This window comes from Phyllopteryx taeniolatus, chromosome 13 (genome assembly GCF_024500385.1).
Source record: "Phyllopteryx taeniolatus isolate TA_2022b chromosome 13, UOR_Ptae_1.2, whole genome shotgun sequence".
NCBI classification, from domain to species: Eukaryota; Metazoa; Chordata; class Actinopteri; order Syngnathiformes; family Syngnathidae; genus Phyllopteryx; species Phyllopteryx taeniolatus.
The window spans coordinates 12032828-12048909 of NC_084514.1; the positions used below are offsets into that span (position 1 = coordinate 12032828).

The window sequence follows — 16082 nt, forward strand, 5'->3', positions numbered from 1 at the left end:
GGCTGCTGTTAGCAGGACCTTGGCCACAGAATTATAGTGTTTTTCCAGTTTGGCGAAAGGTTTGTGACGGCAGACCTTGTTATAATCGGCCGTCATCATGGAAGATGAGACTCGGCAGCTCAGCCTCAAGCGTGAAGTGGGCCTGGTGGGCGCTGTGTCCCTCATCGGGGGGACAATGATCGGCTCGGGGATCTTCATGTCACCGCAGACGGTGCTCGCCACCATCGGCAGCCCCGGAGCCAGTCTGGTGGTGTGGGCGTGCTGCGGTCTGCTGGCCATACTTGCTTCTTTTTGCTATATTGAACTGGGGACCGTCATGAGAGAATCTGGGGGAGAGTATGTCTACATTCTCAGGACGTCAGGCCCAGTCGTTGCCTTTATGTTAATCTTCAGCTCTGTTTTATTTGTCAGACCTGCTGGTGTGGTTAGCATCTCGCTCAGTTTCGCTCAGTATGTTGCGGCCCCATTTTACCCAGATTGTGCGCCTCCTGTTATGCTGGTCAAGTGTGTGGCCGCAGCCGCAATTATTACGGTGGCTACTGTGAATTGTCTTAACGTTAGCTTTTCAATGTCAGTGCAAGTGTTTTTAATGGTGGCTAAGGTCCTGGCACTGGCAGTCATAATAGTAGGAGGTGTGGTGATGCTCGCCAGAGGAAACACTGAAAACTTTCAAGACTCATTTGAAAACTCAAATATTGGCATCAATCCAATTGGTATTGCTTTCTACCAGGGGCTGTGGTCATATGATGGCTGGAATAACCTCAACTATGTGACAGAGGAATTAAAACGTCCAGAGGTACAGTACGTCTTTTCATTTGACATACAGTATGTAAAGTCAGCCTTCATGTGTCTGTTCAAAATCACCATACAAATCTTTTCTTCATGGTAGGGAGAGGGAAAAAAAGAAGCTTTTAGGATATGCAGCGCAAACTCTTCAAGGCATAACACAAAAACAAAAAGATGTCCAATTGTAAAGTTTATATCCAGCACACGGCAGTTTGTGTGGTGCAATGGATAGTTGATTTGTTGCCAGATACATAAAAGTTGTTGATAAAAGTCAAATTTGCTCTGACAGAATTACAGTAGTATCGGGGTAGCAGTGTGGAGTAGTTGTTAGCATGTGTGCAAGGTTCTGGGTTAGAATCTAAACTTTTTTGCATATTGCTTGTACGTGCAAGGATTTTCTCTGAGTACTTCCCATATTCCAAAAAGGTGCATGTTAGGTTATTGAAGACTATATTGCCCATGAGTGTAAATGGTTATTTTCCGTACCGCTTTTCCTCATTAGGGTTGCGGTCATGCTGGAACCTACCTCAGCTGACTTTGGGTGCAATGCGGGGTACATCCTGAACTGGTCGTTAGCCAATCTGTGCCCTGAAATTGACTGGCGACCAGTCAAGGGTATAGACGCCCCCCCCCCCCCCCCCCCTGTCCATAATTCCCTTCCTGACCACTAGCTGGACACAATTTTAATTTCAGCTCTTTCAGGGGTGTCAAACTCATTTTTGGCGCCGGCCACATTTCCCATTTCCATTTTTGGAAGTGTACCTTTTCATGGGACAACACTGAAGAAACGACACTGCCAAAATGTAAAACGCAGGAGTCAGTGTACAGCTAATAGTGTACATTTACTGTGCCCTCAAAATAACAACACACAGCCATTAATGTCTAAACCACAGGCAACAAAAGTGAGTACACCCCTCGGTGAAAATGTCTAAATTGGGCCCAATTAGCCATTTTTCCCACCTTGGTGTCATGTGACGCAGTAGTGTTACACAATATCAAGTATGAATGGGGAGCAGGTATGTTAAATTTGGCGTTATTGCTCTCAAACTCAGTCTTGCTATTTAAAAAGCATTGGTTTTACAGATGTAGCAAAAGAAGCTACAGAATCTCAATTAGCTCCCTGTCACTCCTCGGGCCTGCTTCCTCCTCTTCTCTCTGGTCCTTGCGTCCGACTAGGGTCGCCTCCTCCTCTTCTGGTGAGGGGTCTGGGAATGCGGTGCTGTTTCCCGGTCTAGACTCCTTGCTCCTCCGCCCTGCCCACCCCCCCAAAATTTTAATGCATTACACATTCACACATCCTCTTTCCTTTAATGCACTACATACACCTATTTCTGGAGGGCATTGGGTTGTGGGCTGAGGGGGTGAAGCACTCTATATTTTAATGCACTACACTACTCTGGGGCCACTTATTCACGGGTCGGGCCAATGACTGACAGTCGGGGACCTGGCAGTCATAGTAACGAGGGGGGGTTCACTAGGCTTGTGGTGGTGCTCCTGAAGACGGCCCCACTGGCTGGATGGCTGCTTGGCGTGGGGGATCCCCTCTCATGTCCCATGGCTGCTCTCCGGGGTGCCCCCCTTATCATTCCCTTGTCGGGTGCCCCTATCCACCAGACGGTCTCACCCTAGGGCTGGGCGGGGGCTGGCTACATTGTGGGGATGTCTCGCTCTCCTGGGGAAGAGCGATGGGGGTGATGGCAGGGCATGTGGGGCGGTCTGGGTGGTGTTGAGCCCCTGCGGCCTCCTCCGGGTGGCCGGTTTTCGGGGCGCCTCGGTGGACCACCGTGGAACCCTTGGTGTGGGAGGTGTCCCCATCCACCGGGTGGCGTACGGGAGGGCTACTGGGCCCGGCCCCGCCTCCCGATTGGGTGGGGTGGGGTCCTCAGTCCCCACGGCGCAGGCGCAGCAATTACCGGACAATTCTGACGGTTACTGTGCATGCAATTCACTTGCATGTGTCCGCAGACACAGACCCCTGGGACTTATTCGCTGGGTGTGGGGCCACTCACTCATTGCGACAAATAACGTGTAACTATGCAAATTTCTTGGGTATCCCCTCACTTACACTCTGGTCCTATAGATGTGTAGAATTTACAGAGCCACTCCCATCACACTGTACTAGGGATTTGATATAATGATTTACTTTCCTCATCTTGTTTACAGCTAGTGTTGTAGTAGTCTAGTCTTTTGTTGTCGTCTTTTCCAATATTATTTGGTTACCTTTCACTCTCTCCCCATTTTGTTGTTTCTGTCACTCCCCTTTAAAAACTTTGTTCGCCCGAACGACAGTAATTCTGAATAAATATCCATCAGAATACAAAGGAACCACAGTGGCATCTTTAAAAAGGCCACTCTGACACAGTAAAACTGTTCCGGCATAAAAGGAATACAGATCCTCATTTCTGCTCGACTTAACAGCCGAACAGGACTAAAAAAAAAAAAAAAAGATGTAGGAAAAGAGAGAACTACTACCACGAGGCACAAAGTAATAACTACCCCACCTATGAACGTGGTAATCACTTGCAATTGGTTGACCATTCATTGTTTACACAGATGTATCATTACCCAATGCTTAACCTGTGTCTGCGGCATTCCTCCCTGAAGTTTTCCAACGATGGCAACTGACAAACACGGACTCAACCTGAAGAGGGAAATTGGGATTACTGGAGCGGTATCTTTCATTGCTGGGACCATGATGGGTTCTGGGATCTTCATATCACCCCAGTATGTGATTTCCACAATTGGCAGTCCGGGGGCCAGCCTCATTATATGGGCAACCTGTGGCCTGATAGCCATGCTGGGGGGGCTCTGCTATGCTGAACTGGGAACAGTCATTCCAGAATCTGGTGGAGAATATATCTACATGCTGAGGACAACAGGGAGAGCGGTGGCCTTCATGTTTGTCTTCAGCTTCACGAGTGTCATGAGACCTGCCAGCGCCACCGGAATTGCGCTCAGCTTTGCCGAATTTGCTGTGGCTCCTTTTTACACAAGCTGTCGCGCTCCACAGCTGGCGGTAAAGTGTGTAGCTGCAGGAGCCATCATCAGTCTGGTTTTGGTGAACTGTCTGAGCACTCGCCTGGCCACCATCATTCAGGTGGTCTCCATGGCAGTCAAAGTGCTGGCAATGACTGTGATCATACTGGGAGGAGTGGTGATGCTTTTCGACAAAGGCGCTGGGAACTTTGTGAACACTTTTGAAGGAACCGATTTACGTGTCAGATCCTTTGGCATTGCTTTCTATCAGGGTTTGTGGTCCTATGATGGCTGGAACACTTTGAATTATGTAACTGAGGAGCTCAAAAATCCTGAGGTAAGACTTATTTTTAACTTTTCCTCTGTAGAGATAAGACCAAAATGATTCACACCTAGCTAAGTTTTTCTGTATTAGTCTTTTGGCACACACAAAAAAAAAGTTAATAGCTGTTTAATTAAAATGACAAAAATACTGTTCTGTAGTTACCGGAGTTGGCAAACATGTGCTCAAGTGCCACAATGAAAACATAGGCCAGTGTAAGTTAAAGTGCAACCAAACCTATTTTCGTGTTTTGTTTCGAAATACATTAAAATGTGTTTGAAGATCAGCGCTGAAAATGTGCAGATTGAGAACAACATAGTACTGAATTGTTGCGCTATGGCTTAAAAACTCTTTCACCATTTTCTATTTCTTCATTTTATTATTATTATTTGAAGTAGTGGTAGTAGTACTATTATTATTTATGATTATGTATTTCATATCTATTGGTACTCGATCTCTTCATTTGCAAATAAAATTTACCATTCAACAAATATCAAATGAGTTTTACTCAAAATCTGGATGTAGGGATTTCAATCATTTTGACCATATCTATGTGTAAATATTACCTTCATTTTAATTTTCTCCTTATGTAACCAAGAGAGACACAAGCGTTTTGGAAGACTGAGTCACGTTCAGATAAGGCACACTTGCTCGTGGACATAAACATTTACGAGGAAAAAGGAGTAAAGTTAGTTAGTCAGTAGAACTGACCTTGAGGTTTTGCTCATTCTTTACCGAGTTTTGTCCTTTGCTCTAAACAGACACGACTTCATAATTGGAGGGTCAACACTGTTTTTGTGCTATCTGATCCGATCTGTGCAAGCCAGAAGCTGTGGAAATGAAAAGGGAAATCGGGTTGATAGGTGGCGTGGCATTTATTTCAGGAACCATGATTGGATCCGGTATATTCATGTCACCGCAGTTTGTGCTGGCCTACACAGGAAGCCCTGGAGCAAGCTTGTTGATCTGGGCCCTCTCTGGAGTTGTGGCCATGTTTGCGGCGTTGTCCTACACCGAACTTGGAACCGTTATCCCTGAGTCTGGGGGCGAATTTATTTACATCCTTCGGATCTACGGGTCATGTCCTGCTTTCTTTGCAGCAATTACTTTCATTCTGGTCGTCAAGCCTTTTAGCATTGCTGCGGTGTCAATTAGCATCGCAAAGTATGCAACAGCCCCCTTTTACAGTGGATGTGATCCCCCACAGCTGATGGTGAAGTGCGTCGCAGCTGTGGCCATACTGACTGTTGCCATCGTAAACATCTTGAACGTACGCCTCGCTGTCAGAATCCAAGTCGTCTTCCTGATGGCCAAAGTCTTAACATTGACACTTATTGTAATTGGAGGAATTGTGGCGCTCACACAGAACAATGGTGTCATTGTACGAAATTTGAATGTTGACGATGCTTTTAAGGGCACTCAGTATTCCTTTAGCACGATGGGAATGGCTTTTTATCAAGGACTCTGGTCATATTCTGGCTGGTACAACTTAAACTATGTCATTGAGGAACTGAAACAACCGCAGGTGAGACCGGAAAAAAGGTGGGATTTTACATCAAAATCACGGTAATGATTTTGCCAATGTGTTATTGTGAATCTGCCAAATGATGGTTCGACATTCAATGGGAGAAATGTTTAATTGAGCCAACTGGAGTCTTTTCACGAAATGCACTTTGTCAAAGGCAAATAACATATCAGTTGATACGCAACAACTGAACTCTTTCGTTCAGGGCAGGTGGACAAAATACTTGGTGAAACGACTTGGTGAAATTGGTTGTTTTGTGTACATCCCTTTAATGTTTTGCTGAAGCACCTTATAATCTCAACTTTGTTAAACACAAGCCGCACTAAAGTGCCCACAACAAAATTAAGGTAAGGTCATTTATTATTCAACATCGTCCCTCACTTTCTTTCAGTCTGATCTGACTGAAATGCCTCAGCCATTCATTCTCTGTTTGCTGACCCCACAGTCTTCAAGGCTGTTTTCTCATGCAGGCTTTCCTCTGAAGTCCTTAGTCATCTTCTTGCAGAAAAAAAAAAAAAAGTTCTTCACGCTGCTTCTTCCAACGTCACATCATCCATTAATTTACTTAAAGCTCATGTGCAGAGGCTCAATTGCTCTTTTTACTGGATTGATTGATTTGATTGTAACAAGGTAGAGATTTTGTTGCGTTTTCAGCAGATATGAATACCGGTCTGAATGCTCCAATGTGTACGGTTTTGATTTAAAAACGTGAGCAGTTAACACTTCACCATGGAGTTCATCAAGAAAAAAAATCATGACCAAGTCAACTCGGTTTCCACCAATCCAGGGTCTGCCTTTCACACAAAGTCGGCTGGGATAGGCGGAACTCCCAGCGACCCTGAACAGGATAACCAGTATAGAAAAAGGATGGATGGGTGGACTGATAGAGGGATAAACACACTTTTGGTGACAGAAGCTAAGAATAGATGAGAATGTGACGCTCACGCAACTGGGAAAATCCACAAGGTGGTGTCTTTGTTTAAGCCGCAAGGTTAGTTATGGCTTAGAGTATACGTAGACCAAAATTTATGGGATTTCATGGTCTTCTGGTTGAGCCATTCTTTTGTTTATTTGGAGACTTTTTTTTTTTTTGCTTGTTTGAAAAGGACATACACTAAAAATAAATAAATAAATGCATAATCTCTCAAGTTCTAGTGGTAGTGGTGGATTCAGTTTACGGTTAAAGGAAACATATACAGTGCCGTGAACAAATATTTGCCCCCTAATAATAATAACTTGTATAGCACCTTTAAAAACAAATGTTCACAAAGTGCTTTGACAGAATAAAACAGTACACACCAAACATCACAATCGTATATCATGAAAAACAAAACGGAACCAAAAACAGTGAAGCCCCAGTGCCAGTAAGATCTTAAAATCAATTCTAAAACAGATTGGATCAAGCGTTGTCTACAACTGGCAATGAGTCATTCACATCTGTGGAGATATTTTGGCCCACTCTTCCTTGCAGAATTGTTTTAATCCAGCAGCGCTGGAAGGGTTTTGAGAATAAACAGCCTTTTTATGGTCATGCCACAACATTTGAGTCAGATTTAAGTCCGGACTTTGACGGGACCTTATTTAAGACCTTATTTTAAAAAAGGGGGGGAAAAAGAAAAAGCCATTCAGAAGTTGACTTGCTGGTGTGTTTTGGATCGTTGTCCTGCTGCAGAACTCAAGTGCGTTTCAGCTTGAGGTCACAAACTCATGGCCGAACATTCTTCAGAATTTTTTGGTAAAGAGCTGAATTCATGGTTCCATCAATCACAGCAAGACGTCCAGGTCCTGAGGAAGCATTGCAGCCCCAGACCATCAAACCAACTGCTGGTGCGATGTTCTTTTTTTGAAGTGCTCTATTACATTTACACCAGACGCTCGTCAAGTGTCGGACAGGGGCCACGCAGCCCAATGCATCGGTCACGTGATGCAATGTGAGATCTTTTGGACGACTTCTTTTGTCAGACTGGTTCTATTCATGTGATTTCTTAATTTAACAGGTCTGGAGGTACTCAGGTTTGGGTGTGGTTACTGTAAATTAACTCAGGTTTCCAAAATAATTTGCCACAGTTAATTAATTATTTAACAGGGGGGGGGGGGGCATTACTTTCTCCACACAGGGCCAGGTAGATTTGAACAGGTTTTTTATCTTAATAAATAAAATCACCCTAAAAAACTGTATTTTATGTTTACTTGGGATATCTTTGTCTGATATTTATGTGTTTAATGGTCTTAAAGTGGGAAAACTATGCAAAAAATAAAATAAAAATTTGAGGAGGCAAATACTTTTTCATGGCACAGTATCTGTAAATGTGTGGGATAAAGTCAGCATTTGTCACATTCTCCACTTTTGCCACGGTCTCACTGAAACAGCACAAATGTAATTACATTTAAGTGATTAGATTATGTGATATTATTAAATTAACATTTAAATTCTCATTCCATTGCTTGTGTTCTTTTTTTCCTCCTACTGTATTGCAGGTGAATCTCCCGAGAGCAGTAGTGATTGCAATCTCAATGGTGACTGGCTTGTATCTGCTGGTGAACGTCAGCTACCTGACAGTAATGACGCCGAAAGAGCTCATTTCATCCAATGCAGTGGCTGTCACATGGGGGTGAGTAGGACCTGACAAAGATGTCAGTTGCACAACTAAAGCCAGTCAGTTGACTTCATCTTGCTCGGCTCTTTAGTTTTATTTCTTTGTTAAACATTAAAAGGAGCATGACGGAATTAATGAGTCTCCAAGCTCCACCTACAGTCATGAAATATGATTTATTTTTAACCAATTGAGTCTATACAAATAGACACTGGTAGACAATGACATTGCCTTAAACTAGAGCTTATAGAAAAAGAAATTTGAAAAATTGTATAATTCATCCGGGTTGCCAAGGACTCCTATTGCCGACGGACCAAGTGACTAAGTCGGGAAGATGCACAAGTTTTAACCCTTGTGTTGTCTTGCGGGTCAAAAGTCACCCACTACCCTGTTTAGCTGTAGAAAAAAAAATACCTTAAACTATCTTTTTCCAACTTTAAATTTTATGACTTTTGCTAAAGGGACCCCATCATTAGAAAAAGTGATACTTTGTTTTTGTTTCCATGTGGGCTGTACACCACGAGGGTACAAAGGTTGTCATATGGGTCATTTTTGACCCGTGAATTATACAAGCATTTAAACAAGAAAAAAAGTTCAAAAGCCACACACAAACTCTCTCTAATACACAGTTACACACACACATCAAAGACACAGGATTGATGTACGACTAGAACTTAAAACCCCAATTCCAATGAAGTTGGGATGTTGTGTTAAACAAATAAAAACAGAATAGAATGATTTGCAAATCATGTTCAACCTATATTGAATTGAATACACTACAAAGACAAGATATTTAATGTTGAAACTGATCAACTTTGTTTTTAGCAAATAATCATTAACTTAGAATTTTATGGCTGCAACACGTTCCAAAAAACCTGGTACAGGGTCATGTTTACCACTGTGTTACATCACCTTTTCTTTTAACAACATTTCAATAAACATTTGGCAACTGAGGACACTAATTGTTGAATCTTTGGAGGTGGAATTCTTTCCCATTCTTGCTTGATGTACAGCTTCAGCTGTTCAACACTCCGGGGTCTCCGTTGTCGTAGTTTACGCTTCATAATGCGCCAAACATTTTCAATGGGAGACAGGTCTGAACTCCAGGCAGGCCAGTCGAGTACCCGCCCTCTTTTACTACGAAGTCACGCTGTTGTAACACGTGCAGAATGTGGTTTGGCATTGTCTTGGTGAAATAAGCAGGGGCGTCCATGAAAAAGAAGTTGCTTGGATGGCAGCATATGTTTCTCCAAAACCTGTATGTAGCTTTCAGCATTAATGGTGCCTTCACTGATGTGGGCACTAACACAGCCCCATACCATCACAGATGCTGGCTTTTGAACTTTGAGTCCATAACAGGCCGGATGGTTCTTTTCTTCTTTGGCCACAACGTCCACAATTTCCAAAAATAATTTGAAATGTGGACTCGTCGAACCACAGAACACTTTTCCACTTTGCATCAGTCCATCTTAGATGAGTTTGGGCCCAGAGAAGCCGGCGGCGTTTCTGGGTGTTGTTGATTAATGGCTTCTGCTTTGCATAGTAGAGTTTCAAGTTGCACTTACGGATGTAGCGCAAACTATATTTACTGACATTGGTTTTCTGAAGTGTTCCTGAGCCCATGCGCTGATATCCTTTACACATTGATGTCGGTTTTTGATGCAGTGCCGCCTGAGGGATCGAAGGTCACGGGCATTCAATGTTGGTTTCCGGCCTTGCCGCTTTCATGCAGTGATTTCTCCAGATTCTCTGAACCTTTTGATGATATTATGGACCGTAGATGATGAAATCCCTAAATTCCTTGCAATTGTACGTTGAGGAACATTGTCCTTAAACTATTTGACTATTTCTTCACGCACTTGTTCACAAAGAGGTGAGCCTCGCCCCATCTTTGCATGTGAATGACTGAGCAATTCGGGGACGCTCCTTTTATAACCAATCATGGCGCCCACATGTTCCCAATTAGCCTGTTCACCTGTGGGATGTTCCAAACAGGTGTTTGATGAGCATTCCTCCACTTTCTCAGTCTTTTTTGCCACCTTTCCCAGCTTTTTTGGAACGTGTTGCACCCATAAAATTCTAAGTTAATGATTCTTTGCTAAAAACAATAAGGTTTATCAGTTTGAACATTAAATATCTCAATTTGTTGTGTATTCAATTAAATATAGGTTGAACATGATTTGCAAATCATTGTATTCTGTTTTTAAGTTTAACACAATGTCCCAACTTCATTGGAATTGTACATCTGACCTGAACCTGCACTCTTGATCTGCAGCTAACCCCTCACATCACACAAGGTCCCAAACAAAACCAAAAACAATCTCAGACATAATAAAAACTAATTCAGTATAGAGGATATAAAGGTATCTTGAATCAAAGGACCCCTAGTTGGCTCCTTGCTGAAGCCATGAGTAGACGTTTCATTGTCCGACAGGTCCTGGATGAGATATTTTCAGGAGCTGAGGAGGAACAAGAGGATGAAGATGTATCTGAAGAGGAAGATGGGGAGAAATACAACCCAGAGGATGATGCATCTTCAGATGAAGAAGAAGAGGAAATCCCTCAAGCAGACATAGAGACATTTTTGTCAAAGAACAGCAAAATTGCATGGTCCTCAACAAATTCAGACAGCAACCAGGGAAGAACAGCAGCACCAAACATCATAAGGATGACTCCAGGCCCAACAAGGTATTCAGCTGCCCATGTCCAGGACATTTCACCCACCTTTCTCCTGTTCATCACACCAGCAATCGAAAAAATCATCCCGGACAATACAAATTTGGAGTATTTCCGGAAATATGGAGAAAACTGGAAAAATATGGCTGAGATTGACTTGCGTGGCTACATAGGGCTTTTGGCATTAGCAGGTGTATATAGGTCCCGTGGCAAGGCTCCATATAGTCTCTGGGTTGCAGAGAGTGGAAGGGAAATTTTTCGTGCCACAATGCCGCTGAAAATCTTTCACACTTTCTCAAGAATGCTGAGATTTGACAACCGTGAGTCAAGACAAGCAAAGGCGTATGACGGACTAACTGGCAGCCATCAGAGAGGTCTGGGACAAATGGGTTGAGCGTCATTTTTTATTTACATATATGCAATGTTACTTACTTGAAATATTTTTTTATTTTATTGTGATGTAACATCCTTGATTCATGCAGTTTACTGTGACACTCACGCGCAGTGATTGTAATCTCGCTTTTTTTGTTTTTGTTTTTTTAAATCAATGGTCTGCGATGCAAATTCCAGCTATGCATGGAATATGCAAGTGTAATAATAAACAGTGCAATAATAAACATTTACTGTTTGAAAGAAAACTGTTATGACAGTTGGTTTGTGGTTTAAAAAAAAAAAAAAAAAAAAAAAAAAAAAAAATTGTACTCACTGCCCACTGGTGATTGCCTTTTCATATTGTGTAACAAAAAAATACATGACAAAAAATGAATTAAATTGAGTGGAATTGATAAATAACAGGTTGTTTCATCATGCGAAATAGATTTTGGATTTAAAATTCTGCTTTATTTTGGGGCTTTGGTAGGGTGGGTCATTTTTGGGGAGTAAACAGAATGTTAAGATCGCACAATCCACTGCCAAAACAACAATAGAAACATCTGCAACTTACCGCAAGGTGTTTTCTCAAGTTAGAAATATTCAAATTTGGCCAGTGACAAAACTACGCTGCATGTTAAAGCTGTTGTTTTTTGGAGTCTGTAAACACACTCGTGAAGGCTCCGTGCGCGGTCATGTGACTGCCCTGTGTCGTCTGATTGGTGAATTGGAGTCAAATGACAGTGTTCCCGTTCGATTGGCGCAACAGGCGCCCTATGCGGAAGTCGAAGATGGAGTCTAAAAATAGACGCACATGCGCAAGAATGGATAAATAAAAGTAGCGGACGGCATGTCGATCATTGTAACGGAGTAAAAGTATCGATCCTTCGTCACATAAGTAAAAGTAAAAAGTACGGTGCATTCAAAGTACTCTGACAAGTACAGTTTATCGAAAATGTTACTTGAGTAAATGTAGCGCGTTACTACCCACCTCTGATTTTAGCATAAGTACAATCAAAATATGTTGAATCTTTGTCCTAAAAATCATTACACGGATAGATATCATGTAAGATTTTGAAATGGTTTTCTTTAGCTTTTGGTGATATGGGTAGTGTGAACTATTTAGTTCTAATTGCAACTTTAATTTCATGAGGATAATCTTTGAAATCTTGTAATAAAAAGGGGCGGAAATGTGTGGTGTGGCAGCTTTGCAATGAACTTGAGACTCTTCCCCCCCCCACAGGAACAAAGTGTTAGGATCCTGGGGGTGGATCATGTCAATAGCTGCAGCTTTGTCAGCTTTTGGGTCACTAAACGGGACGTTCTTCAGTGGTGGACGCATGTGCTTTGTTGCTGCACGTGAAGGACACATGGTGAGAATATTGCAGTCTTTTAAAAGATATTTTCCTTTTTTTCCTTTTCCCATAATTAAAAATAGTTCTCACCTTAGTAACATGTCTATGACATGCTTTGGTCAAAATATCCCAAACATTAAGAGTTTGTCTTGATGAAATCTGCCCGTTTTTCAGGGTCTCATCTAAGTGAGCCCGACATATTTTCAGGGTTGGGGAGTAACAAATGATGTGTTTCATATGAAATGTGTAACTAGATAATGTAATTGAATTGACTAAATGTATGCAATTGTAATCCATTACATTGGTAGGAGAGAATGTGTAATTACAGTTTTTGGGAAATCTCCATGATTACAATTGTAGGTACATTTGAAAAATAAAGCTCAGATTTTTTTCCATATCACTTCCTTCCTAAATTCACGCTTGTGATTGGCTGCCAAATATGACCTCGAAGCGCCACCTTATGGTGCAGTTTATTAGTTTGTCTTATTTACAGGTGGAAATACAGTAGTTCTGATGACACCACTAGTAAACAAACCCTTCTGTCATTTGACCAATGCAGAGTGATTGAGAAAACAGGCTAAATGGCTTGAATGACTTTAACTTGCTTCTCTACCACTGCAGTTTGAATGTGTGAAGTGTCAGGCGAAAAGATGATTTCATGTGAAGTACAGTAAATTGCTTTGAAGGGAGACAGAAGGCCGGCCGGGATTTATAGTTCAACAGGTAAATTGATTCAAAACTAAAAGTGGAAATTCAGACGTACGTAGTTAACATGCTCGTTGAGCGACTGGCTGATTAATGGACTTTTCTGTCATTCAGATTCATGGCACAAACGTGCTCTGACGGTGGAATTGATAAGAGTGCTATAGACGCTACGTTAGCTAGCAGGCTAAATTACTCACTTAAAGACAATCCAACCAAAAATGTTATACATACCTGTTAAAAATGCCTTCCACAAACCCAATGATGCAGGCTTGGTTTCCGGTCTATCCCTTTAGAAGTGACTACTACGGCGCTAGGTAGTTTTGTGCTCTTCTCTGTCCAACTATTCGACATCGACTCGAAAGATCCTCCTGACTCTTAGGTTCTGCTGGATTGATTTGGATTTTCAAGTAAATGAAAAACCTAACCTTTTGGGGGATATCTGGAGGTGCAGCCTCAAACAAGTTTTGGTCATCATTATCATTTCGAGATGGTCACTCGCTCTCTGCCACCCTGGCGCCTATTTCTTACAAACATTATGAAAAAGTCTATACAAGCCATTAAAAGCAATTGTCTATTATATGTCCCCTTTGCAATAATGTTGATGCTCTGCTGTCACACTACTGTATGTATTGTGTGTGTTTTCTAGCCGGATATTCTGTCCATGGCTCACGTACACAGACTGACTCCATCGCCAGCTCTAATTTTCACCACTGTTGTCTCCTTGCTGGTGCTCATCCCCGGAGACTTTCAGAGTATTGTCAACTTCTTCAGGTGAACACATGGGCTCCGAATTTCTTTCAAATCGCTTAAAAATAAGCACATGCTGCCTTTTTGTCCAGCCATTTTCTACCGCTTATCCGAGGTTGGGTCGGGGGGGCAGTAGCTTTAGCAGGGACACCCAGACTTCCCTCTCCCCAGCCACTTCATCCAGCTCTTCCGGGGGGATCCCAAGGCGTTCCCGGGCCAGCCGAAAGACGTAGTCTCTCCAGCGTGTCCTTGGTCATCCCCGGGACCGGAACACCTCACCAGGGAGGCGTCCGGGAGGCATCCGAATCAGATGCCCCAGCCACCTCATCTGGCTCCTCTCGATGTGGAGGAGCAGAAGCTCTACTCTGAGATCCTCCCGGATGACCGAGCTTCTCACCCTATCTCTAAGGGAGAGCCGGACACACTGCGGAGGAAACTCATTTCGGCCGCTTGTATCCGGGATCTTGTTCTTTTGGTCACGGCCCACAGCTCGTGACCTTAGGTGAGGGTAGGAACGTAGATCGACCGGTAAATCGAGAGCTTCGCCTTTCGGCTTAGCTCCTTCTTTACCACAATGGACCGATACAAAGTCCGCATCACTGCAGACGCTGCACCGATCCGCCTGTCGATCTCCCGTTCCATTGTTCCCTCATTCGTGAACAAGACCCCAAGATACTTGAACTCCTCCACTTGGGGCAGGACCTCATCCCCCACCTGGAGAAGGCACTCCACCCTTTTCTGACTGAGGACCATGGTCTCAGATTTGGAGGCGCTGATTCTCATCCCAGCCGCTTCACACTCTGCTGCGAACTGCTCCCTCGAGGACCCTGCCGAGGGTGTAGAGCTGGTCCACTGTTCCACGGCCAGGACGAAAACCACACTGCTCCTCCTGGATCTGAGATTCGACTTCCTGACGGACCCTCCTCACCAGCACCCCTGAATAGACCTTAGCAGGGAGGCTGAGGAGTGTGATCCCCCTGTAGTTGGAACACACCCTCCGGCCCCCCTTCTTAAAAAGTGGGACCACCACCCCAGTCTGCCAATCCAGAGGCGCTGTCCCCGATGTCCACACGATGTTGCAGAGGCGTGTCAACCAGGACAGCCCCACAACATCCAGAGCCTTTAGGAACTCCGGGCGAATCTCATCCACCCCCGGGGCCTTGCCAACGGGGAGCTTTTTAACCACCTCGGTGACCTCAACCCCAGAGATAGGAGAGCCCGCCTCAGAGAACCCAGACTCTGCTTCCTCATGGGAAGGCGTGTCGGTGGAATCGAGGAGGTCTTCGAAGTATTCTCCACACCGGCTCACAACGTCCCGAGTCGAGGTCACCAGCGCCCCATCCCCACTATACATAGTGTTGGTGGTGCACTACTTCCCCCTTCTGAGATCCCGGATGGTGGACCAGAATTTCTTGAAGCCGTCCGGAAGTCTTTCTCCATGGCCTCACCGAACTCCTCCCATACCAGAGTTTTTGCTTCAGCGACCACCAAAGCTGCATTCCGCTTGGCCAGCCGGTACCAGTCAGCTGCCTCAGGAGTCCCACAGGCCAAAAAGGCCCGATAGGACTCCTTCTTCAGCTTGACGGCATCCCTCACCGTTGGTGTCCACCAACGCGATTCGGGGATTGCCGCCACGACAGGCATTGAGCATTGAAGTCCCCCAGCAGAATGATGGAGTCCCCAGCAGGAGTGCTCTCCAGCACCCCCTCCAAGGACTCCAAAAAGGGTGGGTACTCTGAACTCCTGTTTGGTGCATAGGCACAAACAACAGTCAGGACCCGTTCCCCCACCCGAAGGCGGAGGGAGGCTACCCTCTCGTCCACCGGGGTGAACCCCAACGTACAGGCGCCGAGCCAGGGGGAAATAAGTATACCCACACCTGCTCGGCGCCTCTCACCGTGGGCAACTCCAGAGTGGAAGAGAGTCCAATCCCTCTCGAGAGGACTGGTACCAGAGCCCAAGCTGTGTCTGGAGGAGAGTCCGACTATATCGAGTCGGAATTTCTCGACCTCACACACTAGCTCGGG

The 16082-nt window shown here is 44.2% G+C and overlaps 2 protein-coding genes across 3 annotated transcripts in view; both read left to right on the top strand.

Annotated features, from left to right (window-relative positions):
* The window catches only part of LOC133487556 (b(0,+)-type amino acid transporter 1-like), a 17370-nt gene continuing 1288 nt past the window's right edge, over nt 1-16082 (top strand). The window contains exons 1-4 of one of the 2 annotated variants that reach the window (XM_061794308.1): nt 1-796; nt 8088-8221; nt 12492-12621; nt 13955-14079. In XM_061794308.1, the coding sequence (XP_061650292.1) occupies nt 98-796; nt 8088-8221; nt 12492-12621; nt 13955-14079 (1088 nt within the window). In that variant the 5' untranslated portion in view covers nt 1-97. Of the gene's footprint in view, nt 797-1428; nt 4100-8087; nt 8222-12491; nt 12622-13954; nt 14080-16082 lie in introns of those variants that run through there. The other variant, XM_061794307.1, reaches the window with a different exon arrangement.
* LOC133487558 (b(0,+)-type amino acid transporter 1-like) lies at nt 4111-6551 on the top strand. The gene has a single exon (XM_061794311.1). The coding sequence runs from the start codon at nt 4923-4925 to the stop codon at nt 5652-5654; it is 732 nt and encodes a 243-aa protein (XP_061650295.1). The 5' UTR covers nt 4111-4922; the 3' UTR covers nt 5655-6551.

Bases quoted from the DNA above. Each gene is read 5' to 3' on its own strand.
- LOC133487558 (XM_061794311.1), top strand. From the start codon at position 4,923: ATGAAAAGGGAAATCGGGTTGATAGGTGGCGTGGCATTTATTTCAGGA.